Here is a 21,672-nt window from a genome sequence, read left to right on the forward strand (position 1 = left end):
CATTCGGTATCCACATATATCACTGAATGAACCTGCGAATTTATATACCTGGACGACATATAGTACAGGATGTATGACCTAATAAACACTGAGAGGCTTGAAAAACCGTTTTGTAGATGGAAGTTTTGTTTCTTAAATATCCGTGCATGAGATTATTGATTAAACCTATAAGCGTGTGTCTTTGTCTGCCAAATGCAAGATAACATAAGGGATGTATCAAGCAAATGAATTTTACCTAGATTTAATTCAAATATAAAATTTTTGAAGTGATGAGCTTCAAAAGAAATGCTTCTTTATTTGTCTATTGTGCCTGATCTGATTATGATCATCAGGCCTTCTTTTACGTCGGACCAGAGTTTCGCAAATACAATACCTTCTTTACATCATAGTTTCCTAAGAATAACACTTGTTGTGTGAGAAATAGCATTAAATTGATTTGAGTGTCTGTAGAAACATTGTAAGTAAATAATACCTTGAACCAATGAAGGTAATACTTGCTACTCAACTACTGCCGCTGCTACCACTAATCCCGATGATAATAACTTTAATAATAATAATAATAATAATAATAATAATAACTCCAAAAAACTAAATTTTTACGTTCACAGACAGGAATCGCGACCCTGGTACAAAATATGGTAAAATCAACAAGGCCAGGTAGTTTAAATACCTCGGAGGATTCTTCACAAATATAGGTCTTGAAAAATATCTCACTGTACAATCTCCGCCGGCCGGTGTGGCCGAGTGGTTCTAGGCGCTTCAGTCTGGCACTGAGCGACCGCTACGGTCGCAGTTTCGAATCCTGCTTCGGGCATGGATGTGTGTGATATCCTTAGGTTAGTTATGTTTAAGTAGTTCTAAGTTCTAGGGGACTGATGACCTCAGATGTTAAGTCCCATAGTGCTCAGAGCCATTTGAACCATTTGAAGCCAAACAGCCAAAAAAAATATTATGGTTAGGCCATAAGTGCTACAAAAAAATTATGTCAAAACAGAGTAAATTCGGCACTACAACGCCATCATAAAACCAACAATCTTCCACGCAAGCGCAACACTAACACTTAACAGAAAATACTAACTTTAAGACATCAAAACGGACAGAGAGAGATCATTAGGAAATTTTTAGGAGCAAGAGATACCCAAGATGGTTACAGGTTACAATCAATGAAAAAAAAAAGTTTTCAGACGTCGAAATTGACAAAGCAAAACAAGAATGAAAGCTTTTGGTCATCTCAACAACTACCACAAACTTATTGTCAAAAAAGGTAACAGACTATGTAACATCACATAAGTGTTTAACACTTTGATTGAACGAATTTGCTGAATTTGTGAAAATTTCAGAATGGCTAGCCTATGATGCCTAGAAGTGTCTTCACATCCTGCTGACATGAGAATAACATAATCTCCGCGTCAGAAGCTTGCTACTACTTAACCATCGAATAAACTCGCATTTTTTCCACCGTGACTAATTTTGTAAGCTAAGCACTTCATCCGTTACAGCACACTCCTGGGGCTGGAAATGTGGCCACAATGGTCTGGTGGAACGAACTATCACAGGTGGAAAACGTGGGTTCAGGCATTTACTTTTAAGAGGCACAAACAGATTTGCTTTACCTCTGGTAATCTCAAGAGAAAGACGTTATAATCCAGAATCCGCATTAAACATCACGTTACTTCATTACCAACTGGGCATCGCCAGTTTACGCTGGGAAATGACATAGCGGAAGTCATGGTAAATAGAAATACAGTCGCCAGTAAACTTACTTACATTAGAAAATTTTATTTTATTTGATGAGCCCATAGTCATTTAAAGGAACAGGGCTCTTATTTTACTGATACTTGATTGAACTAGAGACGTTGAAAATTTGGTGGTGGACTGTGATTCGAATTAGTATCTCCTCTTTCGAGGATCTGAATCTCTCGGAACAGTATAGTTCAATCTTTTCGTTCCTTTTCCCAAGACTGCAATCTTCTCTAGGTCTCCTCCAAAGGTAAGTATGTGGGTCCGAATACTGATCCAATGAAAAAATATTCAGAATATCGTTTCAAGCCCTATAACGTGCTTACCGGCCTGCTAGTGAAAATTGACGTGCATTTTTAATGTCTGTTCACGTGTTGACAACAATCGCATTAGGTGCCGTTAATTCTGGTCAAACATGCACACATCTTACTGTTGGTGAGTAAGCAGCTGATACTTAAGCTATATTCGTGGATGCAAGGTAGGTGTGCAGTTCGATTGTCGCTTAGGCACGAAATTTTGTATCCTTATTTTAGATTCAAACACCTAGCAGCTGGTTAACAATGCGATTATGTGTTGGGTTCGTATCTCTGTCACAGAACTCCACATCATGCACTTCATCTTTAAATGCATGCTCACTTTGTTTTTCAGAATGGAGGTTTATCAGACATCTTTCGTCGTTAGTTAACAGGGACGAAGGGTATTGATAGGAGTCCCGGTTTATTACAAAAATTGTCGTCTTTTATTGTCAACTTTAGATTTGGATACTGGAATTGGCAAAAATTTAGGTAATTCATGACTCTTCATTGCTATTTCTCAATATGATATGATTAGATTAGATTACATTAGATTAATTCTTGTTCCATAGATCATGAATACGACATTTCGTAATGATGTGGAACGTGTTATTTTAATGAAAGATGTCTTTACATACCATGATTCAATTTCTTTACAACAATTTTTTACTCTCTCTCTCATTCTTTTTGATTTTTATCTCTCTCTCTCTGACACACACACACACACACACACACACACACATACACACACACACACACACACATTCTTTTTTTTATTTTTATTTGTTTGTTGTGCTCGACTATCAGCGAGGCACGAAAATGTCTCTAAGTGAGTTCTTAGTTTTGAGTACACTTACGAAAGAAATATAAAAACGACAATATGGGTTACTCATTTATGATGCTTAGTTTGCAGTCATTTCTGAGTATTAATAATAACTACGCTCCAGTCCCTAAACCTAATTACAGAAATGCGAATCAGACGCATTACGTATTCCAGGCCGTAGCAGCCGCGACTTGGATACGCCAGCTATGGTCACTTCCCAGCCCGCCGTAGGATCACATCGGTTCGTCTTCTTCCTGCCGGTACTGTAACTGAGATTTGGCAACAAGGCAGGGTAGGTTTGGCAACTCTGTGATCGACAAGTTACTTCCTGGTGTGCACGGAAATAAGCCTCAAAGTTCACTTGATTTTACCTGTCATTTCCATTGAATAATCTGAGGTGTAATAAAAGATTGAAAATTTACGGTTTTCAGCCCAGGAAAGTCGTTGCACGTGGAAATGTCAACTATTCTCGTCCTTTAACTAGCGGTTTACGAGTTCTAGCGACTATTGGCCTCGTAAGACGAAGCTAAGACACATACCTCTTCGACAGCTATTTGGCTTCTCTACCAAATAGACGTTAGTTTGAACCACAATAAAGTCTGGAGTGGCGACATGTAGAAACTCTATCACCAGTAACCTTTCTTATACTAGTTATTTATTTCTAGTGACGAAACAAACGTCATGTAGGGTCACAGGACACTTATTCCATCTTTTATTTAAACTTCTGTATGTCGATAGAATTGGTTCTGAACTGGGAATGCAACTCAGACAGCTATTAACGCGGAATCTGATCCCTTCGTGACAATGCAGCTCGGCTACAATTTGTTGTTTGTTCAAAACTGCAGATTCCTCAACATCTCCACATGTTGCGCGTGAATGGGTTTGAATCCTGGTCCGGCACTAAAGACTTCATTATGTATTTTCAAGCTCTAGCATGAGAACACCTATCTGCTGGTGGATCATAATTTTGATGTTTAATGTATTTTCATTAGGTGTCAACACTAACGATATTTGATGTTTTTGACTCCCAGTGACATCACTGTAAGTTCAAGACGTTATTCCGAGCTGCTGGTGGAGAAAAATTCGGTAGCTGACGTCTCTTTGTGTGCAGTCAAAAACGATATTCCCAGTCAGCATTGAACTCTTCGTCATATTATTTCTAGTTCAAACATGCTCACATATTGCTGCTGTTGCAACAAAGCCATATTTAACGTTCTTTTTCACTAGAATATAACAGCGATAGGTGCCGGGTTGGAGTCCTGGGAAGGAAAAAATTAATGTTTCGTCTCGTCATTTCAATTAAAACATCTAGCTACTGCCGAGAAAATCCGATATGTCACAGTTGATTGTGCTTCGATATGAATCCGATTAGGTTCTGGGTTCGAATCCCTGTCCAACACAAAGCTTTACCTCACGGCATTTCAAGTAAGTTACATGTGAAGAAGCAATATTTAACATCTCTTGTAGTTCGTTAACAGGGACAGTAGATGCTGGGTAGGAATTTGCGTCCGTTAAAAATGTCTGCGTTATGTAATTTAAAGTTGATTTTTGTTAACTGATAATGTCTAAAATTGAGGTATATCACTCTCTGAGTGCCTAATCAAGAATGACAGTTGCCGTCAGTTGCGAAATCTTTGCTCAGTCTGCATGACCTGGGTTTGAACCCATATGCAGAACGACACGGTTCGTCGTGTCATTTGATGTTCATACATATTCTCAACTAGCTGCTCGTGAATAACTTAAATTTTTAATGTCATTTTGTGTTAAATAATAAGAACTGTGTGTTACTTCCAAGAGTATATAATGAATACGACGAACTTACTACGTGCATTACCTATCTGACGTAATAACGAAGGCCGTCCGCGGTGGCCGTGTGGTTCTGGCGCTGCAGTCCGGAACCGCGGGACTGCTACGATCGCAGGTTCGAATCCTGCCTCGGGCATGGGTGTGTGTGATGTCCTTAGGTTAGTTAGGCTTAATTAGTTCTAAGTTCTAGGGGACTTATGACCTAAGATGTTGAGTCCAATAGTGCTCAGAGCCATTTTTCGTAATAACGAAAGTGGTAACATTTCACGTATGTCGTTTATTGTAATAAATGTGAGATTACAAGCCTTAAGGACAGTCTTATCTGTGATAAGGTGTTCCCTGATATTTGTAGTATCGTGGTATTACTTTACGTCTTGAGTTATTGGGATACAGAGCAGTGTTTTCTAGTGGTGACTTGTTGGAACCATTTTCAATAGTCAAACGACTGTACCAAGGAGCGATTAGAGGACCTGCTAGACAGCTGCGTTATGCCGGTTGCATGCAAATCAGGCAAAATGCAATTCAGGCTTTTCCGATACTTTTGAGCACGACTGTACATAATGACGTTTCTTGATACAGCGAGTTCTAGGGACAGAAAATTTAAGGGACTGGACCAGCCAAGAATACTGGGAAATGAGAATGATATGGTTGGAAAGAAGGATGTACAGGGGTAACGTGTGCGTACAGGGACATGATAAATCTCCAAGTACATCTACATAGATATTACGGTATTCACCGTAAGATGCTTGGCGGAGGGTAACCGATACCACTACTTGTCATTTCTCCTTGTGTTCCACTCGCAAACAGAGAGAGGGAAAGCTTTCATATATCTTATCTTTGTGGTCTTTACGCGTGGTGTATGTTGGGGGGAGCAGAATCTTTTGGCTGTCAGCGTCAAATGCCGACTGTCAATTTTTTTAAATAGTTTTTTCCGAATAGTACGCTGCCTCCCCCCTACGCCCCCCCCCCCCCCCCCCCGCCCACCCACAAGGGATTCCAATTTGAGTTCCCGATGCATCACCGTGACACATTTTGTTCGAAGCTACCGGTAAAATGTCTAGCAGCCCTCCTCTGAATTGCTCTGATGTCTTCCTTCAATCCGATCTGGTGCGGATCCCAAAAACTAAAGCAGTACTCAAGAACAGGTTGCACAAGCGTCCTATAGACAGTCACCTTTACATGTGAACCACTCTTTCCTAAAATTCTTCCAATAAACCGAAGTTGACCATTTGCCTTCCCTACCACATCACCCAGTTTTCATACGCTCGTTCACCCTCACATCGCTTTGCAAAGTTACGCCCATCTATTTAAACGACTTGACTATGTCAGGTTGGACACTAATAATATTATATCTGAACGTTACAGATTTATTCTTACTATTCATCGTATTAACTTATATTTTTCCACATTGAGAGCTAGCTGCCATTCTTCACACCTACTGGATATCATGTCTATGTCGTAGCTTCCTACAGTCACTCAACTTCGACAAATTACCGTACACCACGGCATCATCAGCAAACAAACGCAGTCTGATGCTCACCCTGTAAGCCAAATCATTAATGTATACAGAGGACAACCGCCGTCCTATCACACCTTCCTGGGACGCTCCTGACAATACCCTTGTCTCTGATGAACATTCGCCGGCGAGAACAACTTATTGGGTTCTACTATTTAAAAAGTTTTCAAGCCACTCAGATATCTGTGGACTAATTCCATATGCTCGTACCTTCGATAACAGATTGTATTGGGGCACCGTTTCAAATGGTTTCCGGAAATCTAGAAATACGGAATCTTCCTGTAGCCCAGCATCCATAGTTCTGAGTACATCATGAGAGGAAAGAGCAAGCTGAGTTTCACACAAGCGACGCTTTCTAAATCCATGCAGATTCATGAACATAAGCTGCTTAGCCTCAAGGAAGTTTATTATACTCGAACTGAGAATGTGAGAGGAGGCATGAGCCCCCTCTCATATTTCTATTTTAATCTGAGTAAATCGATTTTTCTCCCTAATTGTATGCAGTGAAAAGTTGCTATTCCTTCACACATGGACTTACCATGCAGCGTCCTCGTCACCCGGGTGGTCCGGTGACCAGCGGGTACTGCTGATCTTGAAAGGGTTAAGCAGACGGGTGTGAGGGAGTTGAGTGGATGCTTTCCAGACGCCGACATTGTCATAAGAGCGGGAGCGACACGCCCACAGGGGCCTGACGGAGTGGCTGGGATAAAGACTCCGTTATTTCCCAGAAACTTAGTGAAAACATTTTCTGGCGGACTACCAGCGAGGCGTGGGAATGACTTGTGTTCGCAGGCAGCCTTGGCGGGCAAATTCCCAGGTTTTCTGCCAAATCATAACTGTGATTGGCTTGCTCAGGGGATAGCTCCGTGACGTAGCAAAATCGACGCAGAAATTAGCGCCAAGTATCCTCATTGGTGGAATAGTAGTGCATCGGCAATAGAGTGGAATTTTCCGCCGGTTTTCGTGTTGCTGATTGGAACGTTTAACCACGGCCACTGTCGTGGGGGCGGGAATGTTCTGTGTTCGGCTTGTAAGTGTGCTCTTGAGAGAGTCGGCTCTCGCCTTTCGGTCGGAGTAGGTTTCAAGACTGAGCTCTCGCTGCTCTGGACAGCCGGCCTTCCTTTGGCTGTCTAATACATTTTCATTTAATTGTTACTGTTTGACGTAATTGTTGAAGTTTCGACTTCAACACAACTTTCCGAGTACAGTTGGCAATTGAGCGTTCTGCATACAAGCAGCCTACGTTGTCCGTCTTGAGCAGATTTGGCCAAAGTTGACTGTATCGCAGTTACTGTGTGACTTTGCTTGTTAAAATCAATCACTGTACCGTCAGTGTTTGTGTGGTGAGCCTTCTTCGTCTCCCTCAGAGGCGCATTTGTATTGCTAGGAAGTCTTTAGTCTGGAACAACCAGACCAGGATAATTTGTTTCAGACTATACTCGTGACATTGTCATCACCACGACTGGACGTCGAAGCAGCCAGCCATCTTTTCCGGTATGCCAGATCATGACCTTGCAGTTGAGAAGACATCTTGGTAACGTATGTCCGCAGCACCGGCTGATTAGGGAATTTTGCTCTGTGATAGTCAGAGCTCAGCAGAGCGAGCCTGTTCCCGTCCTTTTTTACATGGTTCTGTCTTGGGTATTCATTGTCTGAGTTCTCACTGCTGCAACAGCAATTACTGTTGGGTTGGCTGGGTGTTTCTCTTAAGATTTGAGTTGCAAGGAATTGGCTCCACAAACCACTTGGTCATAAACGTCACCAGCTATTTTAAGGACAACTTCACCTTCACAACATTTATTTGAGTATCCAGTTTATACGTACTGTAAATATTTCATGTGTTGTGTTCATTATTTTGAGTTTAGTCGTAATAAATCAAATTGTTATTTTGGACAGAACTTTCATTCTGTAGATCGGTAACGCAACCCATTCATTTCTCACCACGTTAATGAAACTTATTTATCAAATTAATTTCTATCAAATTAAATTATTGCAGGTGCCAAACTCTTTTCTGCTCCACTTGCAGGATCTATTAGAGTCAGTTCGCGTTTCTTCTCAGTCCATGTGCAACAGCAAAAGGTGGAGTTAGAAAAGGGGGGGCTTAGAGCATCATTTCCATATGAAGATTGGAGAAGAATTTAGTGTTAAATAACTGCTAGCCCGGGCACCTCGCAAATGTGCTTAAGGATACTACAGCAGACAGAAGTTAGAGACATTGATCTAATTTTGCGGGTCCGTTATTTCACCTTTCTTGTATACTGGAATCACCTGCGCTTTTTTCCAGTCGCTTGGGACTTTGCGCTGGGCGAGAATTTACGATACATGCAAGCTAGGTAAGGGTTCAGTACCGAATAGTACTCTTTGGTAAATCGAGCTGGTATTATATCTGGACATGGTGACTTATTTGCTTTCAAAGTTTTAAGTTTCTTCTCTAAGCCAGGTAAAATTATTTGTATGTCGTTCATACAGGAGTCTACCCTATGGTGAAATGACCGTATTTTAGTACGGTTCTCCTGCGTGAACGAATTCTTTTACGTGAAACTTCGGCTTTCGATTTCGTATCTTCAGCTGCCACAGTAGACTGGTCTATAAGAGACTGAATGGAAGTCTTAGAACTGCTTAGCGATTTTGCATACTGCCAGAATTTTTTCGAGTTATCTGCCAGATCTTTTGCTAATGTGTGACGGTGGTAGTGTTTGTATACCTTGAGCACAGATCTTTTCACAGACGCACGAATCTCACTAACCTTCTCTTGACGTCGTTTGTGAGTCCACTTTTCAACCCAGACTGCAAGAGCCTCTGCTTCCTCAGTGTGTTACGAAGTTCGTTGTTAAACCATGGTGGGTTTTTTCCATCCGTTATCCACTCAACAGACACGTAACTCTCCAGACTACGATTTACAACCTGCTTAAACTTTGACAATAATTCCTCTACATCCTTTCTACACTTAGTGATGCCAGTTCACTGTCTAAGTAATATGTTAATCACTGATTATCTGCTCTGTCTAGCAGAAACCCTCTCCTAGCCTTCTTAACTGATTTATTAATTTTTTTAATCATAGTTGTTATAATGACATCATGGTCACTAATTCCCGTATCTATACTGACACTATCAATAAGGTCTGGCCTGTTTACATGGTCTAAGGTATTTCCGTCGCGTGTGGGCTGCCGAATTACCTGCTGAAGACAATTTTCAGAAAAATCTTTAATGTTGCTTCAGTAGATACGTCAGTAACTGTCTTCTCGAGCTGAAGACATTATTCTGTTCGCTAATAAAATGCGAGAGGTTATTCCAGAGTCGGGTTCAAGAGAGTGCCGGAAGGATAGAGGGTGACAGAAAAGGTTTTGCCTGATGGGAACGACTGTTTCTGCCGTGTTATTCAGACAAAACTGTTAAGGTGGGGGAGAATATGAGGGACAGCGAACATTGATAAGATAGTGGAGAAGACAGGCGGCATGGAAATCCCTGTGCTTGTCTGCATACGATGATGAAATATGATCAGAGAATCGAACATAAAGATCGGAAAAGGTATTTATTAGCAAACTTAGAGCAAATTTACTTATTAATTAGTTTACACCTACACTCCATACTAAGGAAGCTACTTACACTACTGGCCGTTGAAATTGGTACACCACGAAGATGACGTGCTACAGACGACAGGAAGAACATGGTGTGATATGCAAATGATTAGCTTTTCAGAGCAGTCACACAAGGTTGGCAGCGGTGACAACACCTACAACGTGCTGACATGAGGAAAGTTTCCAACCGATTTCTCATACAGAAACAGCAGTTGACCGGCGTTGCCTGGTGAGACGTTGTTGTGATGCTCGGTGTAAGGAGGAGAAATGCGTACCTTCACGTTTCCGACTGGCGGATTGTAGCCTATGGCGATTCCGGTTTATCGTATCGCGACATTGCTGCTCGCGTTGGTCGAGATCCAATGACTATTAGAAGAATATGGTATCGGTGGGTTCAGGAGGTAATACGGAGAGCTGCGCTGGATCCCAACGGCCTCGTATCACTAGCAGTCGAGATGACAGGCATCTTATCCGCATGGCTGTAACAGATCGTGCAGCCACGTCTCGATCCCTGAGTCAACAGGACAGCAACCATCTGCACTAACAATTCGACGACGTTTGCAGGAGCATTGACTATAAGCTCGGAGACCATGGCTGCGGCTACCCTTGACGCTGCATCACAGACAGGAGCGCCTGCGATGATGTACTCAACGACGAACCTGGGTGCACGAATGGCAAAACGTATTTTTTTCGGATGAATACAGGTTCTGTTTACAGCATCATGATGGTCGCATCCGTGTCTGGCGACATCGCGGTGAACGCACGTTGGAAGCGTGTATTCGTCATCTCCATACTGGCATATCACCCGGCGTGATGATATGGGGTGCCACTGGTTACACGTCTCGGTCACCTCTTTTTCGCATTGACCGCACTTTGAACAGTGCACGTTACATTTAAGACATGTTACGACCCGTGGCTCTACCCCTCATTCAATCCCTGCGAAACCCTACATTTCAGCAGGATAATGCACGACCGCATGTTGTAGGTCCTGTACGGGTGTTTCTGGATACAGAAAATGTTCGACTGCTGCCCTGGCCAGAACATTCTCCTGATGTCTCACCAATTGAATACGTCTGGTCAATGGTGGCCGAGCAACTGTCTCGTCACAATACGCCAATGACTACTCTTGATGAACTGTGGTATCGTGTTTAAGCTGCATGGGCAGCTTTACCTGTACACGCATCCAAGCTCTGTTTGACTCAATGCCTAGGCGTGTCAAGGCCGTTATTACGGCCACAGGTGGTTGTTCTGGGTACTGATTTCTCAGGATCTATGCACCCAAAATGCGTGAAAATGTAATCACATGTCAGTTCTAGTATGATATATCTGTCCAATGAAAGCCGTTTATTATCTGCATTTCTTCTTGGTGTAGCAATTTTAATGGCCAGTAGCGTATAAGACTTTTAGACAGCTTCCAGTATCGAAGCTAGAAGCCTTATTTTAGCCAAAGTGCTCCTTGTTTTACACTACGGCTTGTTGACTGTAGGTCACAGGTTCATTCTTAGAACGATCTAAACATCGGGTAGGCACCGTTGAAGTTATCCGACTTCTGGTTTCCATGAAATTATGTACGCGTAAAGGTCACAGGCTTGGCGGCTGCAAGTGCGGACTGGCGTTATCGTGGAACGCTGACGAACTGCGGTGCCAGTACCCCCCGGCCACAGAGCGCCTCACACACACAGACACAGTAGTGGCGTCGCTACGCTGGCCACCTGCAAGGGCAGAAACAGTTTTAAACGTGCGTGGTTCCGACGCGGAATCATGTCTCTTTCGACTCAACAGTGGAGTGCTGACAAATCCGCATTTGTTCGTTGTAGGACGTCAGACACTGTTATGAAGGGTAGGCGTAGCGAACACGTTATTATAAATTTTATTGAAATAAAGTGGCGATGGATAATAACTCGTAGTTTCCGTATATCTGTACCTCAGGGACCCAATGGCGCAATAATTCTGACAAATACCAAGGGAGACCCTCAGCCGAGGATCATCGTCATCACTCTTCTGCTATATTAGCAGGTCCTTTGCCTCTCCATTTTCTGCGATCCATTGCTTCCTTCTTAAGGCTGCTGTACGTTGTACCGTCAATCACGTCGTCTACTATCTGCAGTCCCTTCCTTCCTCGCTTCCTTTTCCTTCGACATAACCTTCTAAAACTGTTTTTACCAGTCCGACAATCTTTCTTAATATATGCCCAATCCATTTTTTTCTTCTTCTTATTACATCTAGTAACTGTCTTTTCTCTCCCACTCTTCTCAGTACCTCATCATTTTTTACTCTGTCCATCCAACTTATTCTTTCCGTCCTCCGCCATACCCACCCCTCAAAAGCCTCCAGCTTTTATCTTGTGTTTTTTCCTTAAAGTCCACGTTTCGGCGCCGTACAGAAGAACACTCCTTACAAAACATTTCATGAGTCTTTTCCTCAGTTCTCTCTCCCGACTGCTGCAGAAAATTCCCCTTTTGTTATAAAATGCCTCTTTTTCCACTGCTATCCTTGTATTAATTTCTTTGCTGCACTTCCAGTCGGTGTCTGTCCTGCGTCCAAGACATTTAATTTTGCACCTAATATTTCTCTATTCAGTATCAATTTTATTTCCTTATTTCTTCCTAGTGCCAATAGTTTTGTTTTCTTTGAGTTAATTTTCGTTCACTAATTATTCCCGTTAGCTTCAGTGGTGTCCACTAAATCCTGTAATTCTTTTTCCCCTGAGGCTAGGAGGAATACGCCATCAGCAAACCTAAAACACCCTATTCTTCGTCCTCCAGTTTCTACTCTTTTGTCATCTAATGAGCATTGCTCGATCATATTTTTGAAGTAGAGGTTGAAAAGTTTAGGTAATAGACAGCATCCTTGTCTTACTTCTTTGTCCGCAGCTCGTGGTCGCGCGGTAGCGTTCTTGCTTCCCGCGCCCTGGTTCCCGGGTTCGATTCCCGGCGGGGTCAGGGATTTTCTCTGCCTCGTGATGACTGGGTGTTGTGTGATGTCCTTAGGTTAGTTAGGTTTAGGTAGTTATAAGTTGTAGGGGACTGATGACCATAGATGTTAAGTCCCATAGTGCTCAGAGCCATTTGAACCATTTATTACTTCTTTTCCTAGTCCGATCCAGTGTTTACTTTCTCCTCTCACTTTAACAGAGGCTTTTTGAATCAGATGTAATGAGTTTACAAGTCTTCTGGTTATCCAGTCGACTCTCTTTCCTTCATTATAATCGCCAGCTTGTCCAAAGCCAAATTGTCAAATGCCTTTTCTAGATGAAGCACATATAGAGGTCTCTTCCTTTTTCAGTAAACCTTTTTCCCAAGATTTGTAGGAGCCATACTGCGTGCCTGGTGCCCGTATTCCGTATAAATCCAAACTTCTCCTCGCCAAGATTCTCCCCCATACCCCTCCGAGTCCCTTATTAATTATTCGTAACATCATTTTGGCTGCATGTGAAATGAGTATAATTGTCCTCTGGTCACTGCATTTCTTCGTTCCTTGTTTTTTCGGTAATGGAATCATTATTGTTGTCAGATAGTCCTCAGGCCCTTCACCACTGTCATATATTTTATTACATAACCTCAATATTTCTCTTATAACATTTTGGTTCAAGCATTTTAATATTTCTCCCGGTATCGTACCTGTACCTACGGCTTTGCCATTTTGCATTGCAGTTATGGCATACTTTACTTCTTCCATTATGATGGTTGGTCATTTCCCATTATCACTTACACTGTTGAGTGATTCAAGTTCCAGAGTTCCTGGTTTGCGGTCTGTGTCATATAGCTCTTTCAGATATTCTTCCCATGTCTGGAGGACGTCGCCACGATCTTTGTACATTACCTCTTCGTCTCTACTAAAAATTTCCATAGTAGCACTTCCTTCTCTGTTCTGATCCCATGTCATACTATGTACTCTGTCATATAGTAAGTCGTATCTTCTCTTCCAGTGCAGTTCCTCATTTGCATCACATTCCTCTTTTAGCTACTTTTTCCTAGCCTGATCTGTTTCTCTTCGCTTTTCATTATACAACCTTCGGTACATCTTTCTTGCGTCTTCAGTGTTCTTGTTTATAAATTTTCTTCTCTCCTCCATCTTGGAAATCATTTCTTCTGTGACACATGATTTTTTGCCCTTTACCTTTTACATATCCTATATTTAGCTGCCCCGCTTTAATGATTCCTTCTCTTATCATATTCCAGTACTCGTTGACATTGTCTTGTGGTTCTTTGTCTCGTAATGTATTTAGAAACTCAAGTGACAGCATTTTTGTAATTTTTTCTTTGCTGGATCTTATCTTCTTTATATCCCACTTCTTCATAATGGTCGCCTTCTTCAGTTTTTTCATTTTTATTTCTATTGCTGCCCTAAGTAAGATGTGGTCGCTATTAATTATTGCACCTGGTAATGTGTGCACCTTCTTGATTCCATTCCTGTATCTTTCTTCTACCAGTATAAAGTCGATTTGGTTTCTGTATTTATACCCTGGTGATTTCCAAATGTAGAGCCTCCTTTTCTGGTTCTTGAACCATGTACTTGCCACTGTCAACTGCCTTTCCCTGCAGAAGTCAATTAGCCATTCACATCTATCATTTTTCTTTCCAAGACCTTGCATGCATACTATGTTTCCCTCTTTCCCTTTTCCCACAATGGCGTTCCAATCTCCCATTACTATTTTAGAGCATTTTTTTAATTTTCGTCCATTATTCTCTCTATTATATTGTACGTTTCATCTACAATTTGGTCATCATGTTCTGAAGTTGGCATTTACACCTGGACAATCACTATATATTTTTTTGCTCCTTTCAGCCCTACACCAATAACCCGATCATTTGCATAGTCCACGTAATACACACATTTAGCCAATTCCTTTGTCATGATTATTTCTACTCCATCCATTCCTTTTAATTTTCCTCCTGAGTAGTACCTTACATATTCATCTGACTGTAAGTCTCCACATCCATTCCATCTTACCTCAGCAACTCCTACAAGGTCCAAATGATTCTTTTCTATCTCTCTTTTAAGGTTTTCTAGTTTTCCTGCTTGTAGCAGAATCCTAACATTTCTGGTAGCAATTCTCATTTTGATTTTTTGCCTCCTTTCAAGTCATACCTGCCGCCTGGGGAACTGAATGGGGGACTATTTTACCTCTGGATACTGATTTAACATGAGAGGAAGCCATTTTTGGCATAAAATGGAGGCTGCACAATGCAGGAAAGATAATCTGCTGTGATATTTCGTTGCCTTCCGCAGTTCTGGAGGCTGCCCCAAACATGGGATACAGACGCGATTCGCAGCCATCTGCTCCAGGTCAGATGCTGCATGAGACGTATAGGTTGAAAAATGAAAGACGCCTAGCCCTCAAAACCTAATAATGTCAGGGTCAGGAAAGAACCAGAGGTGGCCAAGGGTGGCCAGATAGGGAAGATAAAAGTGAGAAGCCTGGTGTAAGTAAGAGGAAGCAATGCCAGGACTCAGTTCAGAATCACGTGGTCGCCAACCATGTACTCACTAGGTGTGAATCGCTGGGGTACAAACCTCATAAATGCCTTCCAAAGGAAAGGTTTTCGCAAAATCTCATTTAACGGTGCAAAAATTGACTGAGTCCTTCTTTTAAAACTCTTGGACGTTTTTCTATGAGTGCCAAGCAGATATAATGGAAATTTGAGGTCTTATGGGAGGGGGGGGGGGGTAGGGGAGGGTGTTTTCGGGGTAGGGAGAGGGCGAAGTTTGAGAGGTGAATTATGGCTTAATTCATATCTGCTGCGATGCGCGCCCCTGAGTGGCTTTTTCGCCTGCAGCGCCATTGGTAGTCTCCACTTGAACAGACCCCTGCCGGACAATCTAATTTTCGACACTCCATCTCAAGCAATTCGATTCTACTCTTTGCTATTTTATGTACTTACTAAGTTCTTACGGTGTAAAGTTTGCAAGTTGTGAGTCAACATTAGAGAAAGTTTCTGGTAAGGAACCTTTGTTGTTGAAGTACTCACCATCGAGAACGTGTACAGTGACGGTGGCGAACTCTGACGGCGAGACGGAGCACGTGTAGTTCCCCGCGTCGCCGCTGCCGATGCGCGCCACTAGCAGAGAGCTGTTGGCACCTGCGGGGCTCAGGTCGGTCCGCACGCTGCACACACACACAGCAAGCATACATCATCACCAGATGCAGTTTGGCAGCTACTACACGGCACATTGTGTCGTGGTATTACCACACTTTCAATTCATGAAACAGCTTGTCGCGAACCAATGAAGAGCATTCAAAGGTGTGGACAGAATCCCGGAGACTAAGGGTAGCGTATTCACTAGCATAAATAGATAACCAGCTGTATGTGCGTTGCGGGATTGCAGGTCAACAGAAGACAGAATATGAAGGCAAATATTTACAGTCCACTAACTCGAAATTTCACATTATCTCAAAGCACAAGCTGCATATTATTGGGCTGAAATTTATTTAGGATTTAGTTTGTCTTTTGTTTAGTCAGTTGATCGCTGTAAAAACAAGTTTTTAATGATGAGGACTCTTATTTTATGAAAATAGGAACAACGTAATATATACAATATCTTACACTTGGCTCGATATTTGCTTCTCTACAGTTTCATGATTCCACGACGAACACTACAACTAAATACTGGAAAACGTTTTCGCATTCTTCCCATTATATATAAGGTTTGCATTATTTTGTTTTTTTGTTCTTGAGCCATCAGTCCTCTAACTGATTCGATGTGGCGCTCCATTAATTTCTCTCTTGCGTCAGCCTCTTAATTCCCCTACGTCCGCATTTATTTGATGGACGTATTTCAGTTACTGTCTTCCTCTAGCCTCTGCCTCTTGCCCTCTAGGAGCTCCCTCTAGTACCATGGAAGTTATTCCCTGACATCTTAACCATGATGTAGCATCCTGTCCCATTTCCATGTCAGTGTTTCCCGTATGTTCCTGTCATCACCGATTCTGCAGAGACCTCCACAATCCTGATTGTTACACCTAATGTACAACATCCTTCTGTAGCACTACATCTCCAAAAACGTTCGATTCTCTCTGTGATTCACTGAGATGCTGTGCTGCAAATGTATTCCCTCATAAATGTCTTCCTCCAGTCATATTCCGTTTGATACCAGCAGATTAGTCTTGGCCAATTTAAGATGAATAGGGAGAGAAAAGTAAAAAGATATTGAACGGATACCTCAGTGTACTAAGGGATATGATAACCTAATAATCTGGGAGACTGGAAAGCAGTAGTTGGAGAAGAAATAGAATACTGAATGACTCGAGAATATAGGCTGGCAGTAAGAATAAGATACGAGAAATATTAATTCAGTTTTGGAATAAATTTCAGCTAGTAACAGCGAATTCACTGTTGAAAATCACAAATTGTTTCCCCGTCATTCAGTCCGCTCCTCTGCTGTTGACAGAAAAAGAGTGTCTCTTCATACGGCATGTCATAGAACGCCATTGCTGATGAGTTTTATACCAATTTGAAGCAGTGGCTGGTTTTCAACTCGAGATCCACGACTTTGTGATTCGTTCTAAAGGGCTGAAAGCAAAGCAGTAAATGTCTTTGACAAACTGAACGAAGATCTGCCTGCTGAAGTTGTACGATATGAAAGTTTCAAGGCTTAAAGAAGGAATGAAATCACTAAATTCACTACACTGAAAGGTTAGCTTATCATAGACCAGTAGTCCCATGAATTCCACCTATTCCTACCTGGAGTTCCCAATGTTTGATATTCCTGATCTAAATCATTTTACATTTTTTGTATGAAATAACTTTGAAACTACAACTAATTTCTAACTAAACTACTAATGTCTAATGCGTCCTAGTATCAGCAGACTCATACGCTATCATCAAGAGTGATCACACTAAGCTGTTCCAGACAACCTCATCATCAGTCACTAGTTCTCTGCCACTCTAGAAATATTGTAATCTACATTATCAAGTGGTATCTAATACTTAATTTCCAGTAACACAATGATCATAATAAAATTTGTCTCAAAATTTAAAGTCAGATTAGGGTTTGCACAAACATGTAAAGCAAGAGCAACCTTGTACTGACACTCAATTTTCCACATATCCTACGCATTACGTCCTCCACGTGATGTTAAAGGTGACTTCAGCAATTTACAGACCAATATTTAGTTATATCAGCTAATTGCTTGGAGTACCAGACCAGAGAAGTACTCTCTGCTTTCCATATTCTTGAAACACCTCCGTAAATGTCTGTGAACCATCCGCATTGTTAAGTATGTTAACGTACTTTAATCTTCTTTATATTGGTCAGTTTAGTGTATCACAATTATTTTTACAGTATATCATTACGGTATTTCATTAGTCCTGCTCGTGTGAGATCCCATACACACCCACAGAATTCTTAGACGTCCTCGTGTTAGTCTTTTGTTATCTTGTGTGTTGGCTTCTCGTTTCCTTGATGTTCCTTTCGGCTCCTGTGTTCCTTCCCAACATTGCTCATCTTTCAACGTCCACTGCATCCAGAAAGACAATTCTAACCCGTGAGATGACACCTTCAATCTTGTCTTGTTCAACACAATGCTCTATCCCTGGCTACGTTACGTATGCTTCACTCTCTCAACATGAACCTTTCTCCATCTGTTACATATCTGTTCATCGCACATTCCATGGTGATAACCCCTTGCGATGAAAGCTGTCAACAATAACTTACATCATTGTTTCGTTGTATAATCCTTTCAGGCACGTAGCGTATAAGCAGTGACCATATATAGTGGAATAACCCACGAAAGAAACATATATCCCAACAATGATATTTCCTCAAGGCTGAGAAACACTTCGTAAATATGTCTTCGACTATCGCTGCTGTTCCACGTTTCCTGGCACTGCCGTTAATTCGTTTCTGACTTCTATTTTTATTTTTTATTATTATTTTTTTTCTCATGGGACATCTCTCTAGGCCATCTCTGGAGCCAGTATAAAGCTCTTGTATCTCTTGTGCTATAGTCATTTGGCCATATTACTAAAATATTTTAAGGTAGACCTCTCTAAATCGTAGCATTATCCCCCTGTGTGCTCGTCGTGACAGCTTCGCCAGTTCTGCTACCCTTCAATTTATGAGTCGAAACACCATTTCTGGATGCTAAGACGTCACTGAGAATGTACTCGTGATATATTCTAAATAATTGTGAAGGTGATATAATACAATCAGGGCTATATTTTCAATAATTTGAAGTATGACCGCGGTTCTGGTGCGGACATTTTCGTATAAAATGGTCCCTAGGAACTATAGGCATGTCCAATCCAAGTGATCCCTCAGTTCTATTATAATCTTAAGATTTCTCATCACAGTTAGATAGTAGTATAGGGAAAATTTCATCAGCAGAAATCTTTAATATAATTTCCACATACCATTTGTGAGGTATTTCCACTGCAAGCTGCCTCTCTTTTCTTCCTTTACCCTATACTGTCCAATCATGATCAGAAACAGACTTTCTGCATAAGCTTTACAGTTAATTGCCTCGGACGCGACTGCCATTTTCCTACCACTACATCTAGGTTCCAAACCAGAGCTGTATATAACGTTATCTGAACAAGTAAGTCTGGCCTGCCACATCTGTTACAGTCCTCAGCGTTCGATTTAGGCAAATGTTTCAGCTATAAAACTCGTTGTCATCTGAAGTGATCCACCTTCAAGTTCTCAGGGAGATTATTGTTAATTTTGCCAGGCGACGTATTCCACAAGAGCTATTACTCAAGGCTTTTAACGATGAGCTTTTCCTTGGAAAGCACCAATCAGAATTCATAGGAACGATAAAGGAATCACGCCTCTCATGGGCGGGACATACTGCATATCTCATAGGAAAATAGCCGGCACTTTCATCATGATTACGTTACTGATGATGGGATGCGAAACATAATAGTCTGTTATGACTATACAAGCTGCATATAATTCAGAGGGCCCAACAGCAACGAAACTGAGGAATTAGAAAAAATCCAGTTTATTTGTATAATTCTTGCCTGGGTGCTATTTATTACACTCAAAAGAATGCATTGTTAGCCGGTGATGAAAAAATGATCAACCTGGTTTGACGGAGTTTGATGACAGACGTTCTGAATTAACGACTCAAAAGGTTGTGTTCTGGAGAATTAAACTCAAAGAGATTATACACTTCCCAACAATCAGAATTACGTACTGATTTCATAGATAAATAAAGCTAATTGTAAGTAATCACGAAGAGTGCAAACATATATTAATTCTGACTACCAATAGGTTTACAACTAAAGGACAGCAGCAAGCGACGTTTTCAATTCCAAACAAAACCTTTGCATAAGTTGGTAAATAACGGCACCGCTGAGTGTTTAGACATATACGCTGACTGTATTCTGTTTACTTTGGCCCATTGTGCTGTAAAATTTCATAACAGACAACATTTCCCGCCTCGACTGTTAAACATTCATTCGTTCACTATGTACGCGAATTCAGCCTGCTGTGGCGTTCTCAAGCGGTAGCTCATTATCAAGTGCGTAAATACTTCATCTCTTTTAACTCGTTATCTGGGATGTTTTTATTATGTCACATAACCTGGGATGTGGGGTATTTTCTACCCAGTCATTAAAAACATCACTTTTGACTAATAAGTATTTAGTATTTGTTAATTTAATGATCTTGAAAGTAAACATTGACAGTACTGAAGACTAGGATTACATTATTTAACTGGAGTCAATGTAAGCCGTACTAAAAGCACATTGTTACTTTGATAATGCAGTTTACCCTAGCCTAAGCGAATGCAGAATAGGAAGACAAAGAATAATCTTCGAGCAAAGCAACATCAAAAATCTCAAACAATAAGGAAAAGGCATAAATTGTCATTGAAAGGAATCACTATGTTACTAAAATTGTGCCCAATTCCTTAAACGAAATTCACTGATTCATGACACAATTTCTTTTTAGAAATTATATCCAAATACCGGAGCAAAACATACAAAAGACCTCTGTTTGGTTTTCTTGTCGTTCCAACGACGACACTCCAGACATCTTACATGTATCAGGAACATACATTACACTGAGGGCATCCGGAGATGTAAGGATGCGTTCTTGTTAAACAAAACCGCAGCAGCTGCTGAATAATCACTAGAACCGGTTTCGGAACCTATACCTGAATTATCAAGAGCATCTCAGTAGGTACCACAGAGACTAGAGAAAAATAAAATGATTTCGGATGAAGGGCCAGCAAAATCAGTAGGCCTATGTTACTTCATTAACGATTAGATACTACTTATACGAAATAGACACTGGTATCGGGTACGCAGTGAACGAAATACTCACATTCAAATCATTTACATTGAAACAGAGAGATTATTGGTCGCCCCTCTCACAGTCAGTCAAGTTGTCTTAAAAATATAGGAGTCAAAGTATATTGAAGTGAAGGACACAGCTATGACAAATGTCTCCAGTTCTAAAAAGAAACAAGGACAATGATGTAATAAAAGTATATCAATCAGACCTAAGAATGGATGGAGGTCGTAAAAGTCTGTTGTATCATGCTCACCCAGAGGAAAATACCCAAATTATCGTTAACTACCTTGATATTGGCAGTGCTATAAAACTAATAACAATAAACTTCGTCCTTGATGCTATTAAAAATCCATGATTTCCGGACTTTTAGCTTCTTGTGATTCTTGAGATGCATTGTGAATAGAGAAATTCGAAATTGCAGCTTTGTTCCTTTTATGCACATGTGATACTATTGTTATCTTTTCTTTGCTAAAGATAGAAATTCTTTTGGAATTTCTCGCTTGTTTCTCTTGGGCATACCTACATAAGGTAGATCCCTTTTTTGTTTTAGCTCCTTCATTAGGGTGATGGAGGAAACGCAGTTCTAGGGAGTGATGTTATGGTTATTTCCTACAGTAGGTTTGCTGAGCCTGAGTAGGCCCTTCATAGGACTGTCCAGAGGTTTTTTTTTCC

General features: G+C 41.2%; 1 protein-coding gene across 1 annotated transcript in view; it reads right to left on the reverse strand.

The window, feature by feature from the left end:
• LOC126176985 (uncharacterized) overlaps positions 1 to 21,672 on the reverse strand; it is a 1,181,096-nt gene that overhangs the window by 21,897 nt on the left and 1,137,527 nt on the right. The window contains exon 6 of the mRNA XM_049924198.1: positions 15,729 to 15,865. Coding sequence (XP_049780155.1) covers positions 15,729 to 15,865 — 137 coding nt within the window. The remainder of the gene's footprint in view (positions 1 to 15,728; positions 15,866 to 21,672) is intronic.

The sequence above is a fragment of the Schistocerca cancellata genome, chromosome 3 (assembly GCF_023864275.1).
Source record: "Schistocerca cancellata isolate TAMUIC-IGC-003103 chromosome 3, iqSchCanc2.1, whole genome shotgun sequence".
In the NCBI taxonomy this organism is placed as follows: domain Eukaryota; kingdom Metazoa; phylum Arthropoda; class Insecta; order Orthoptera; family Acrididae; genus Schistocerca; species Schistocerca cancellata.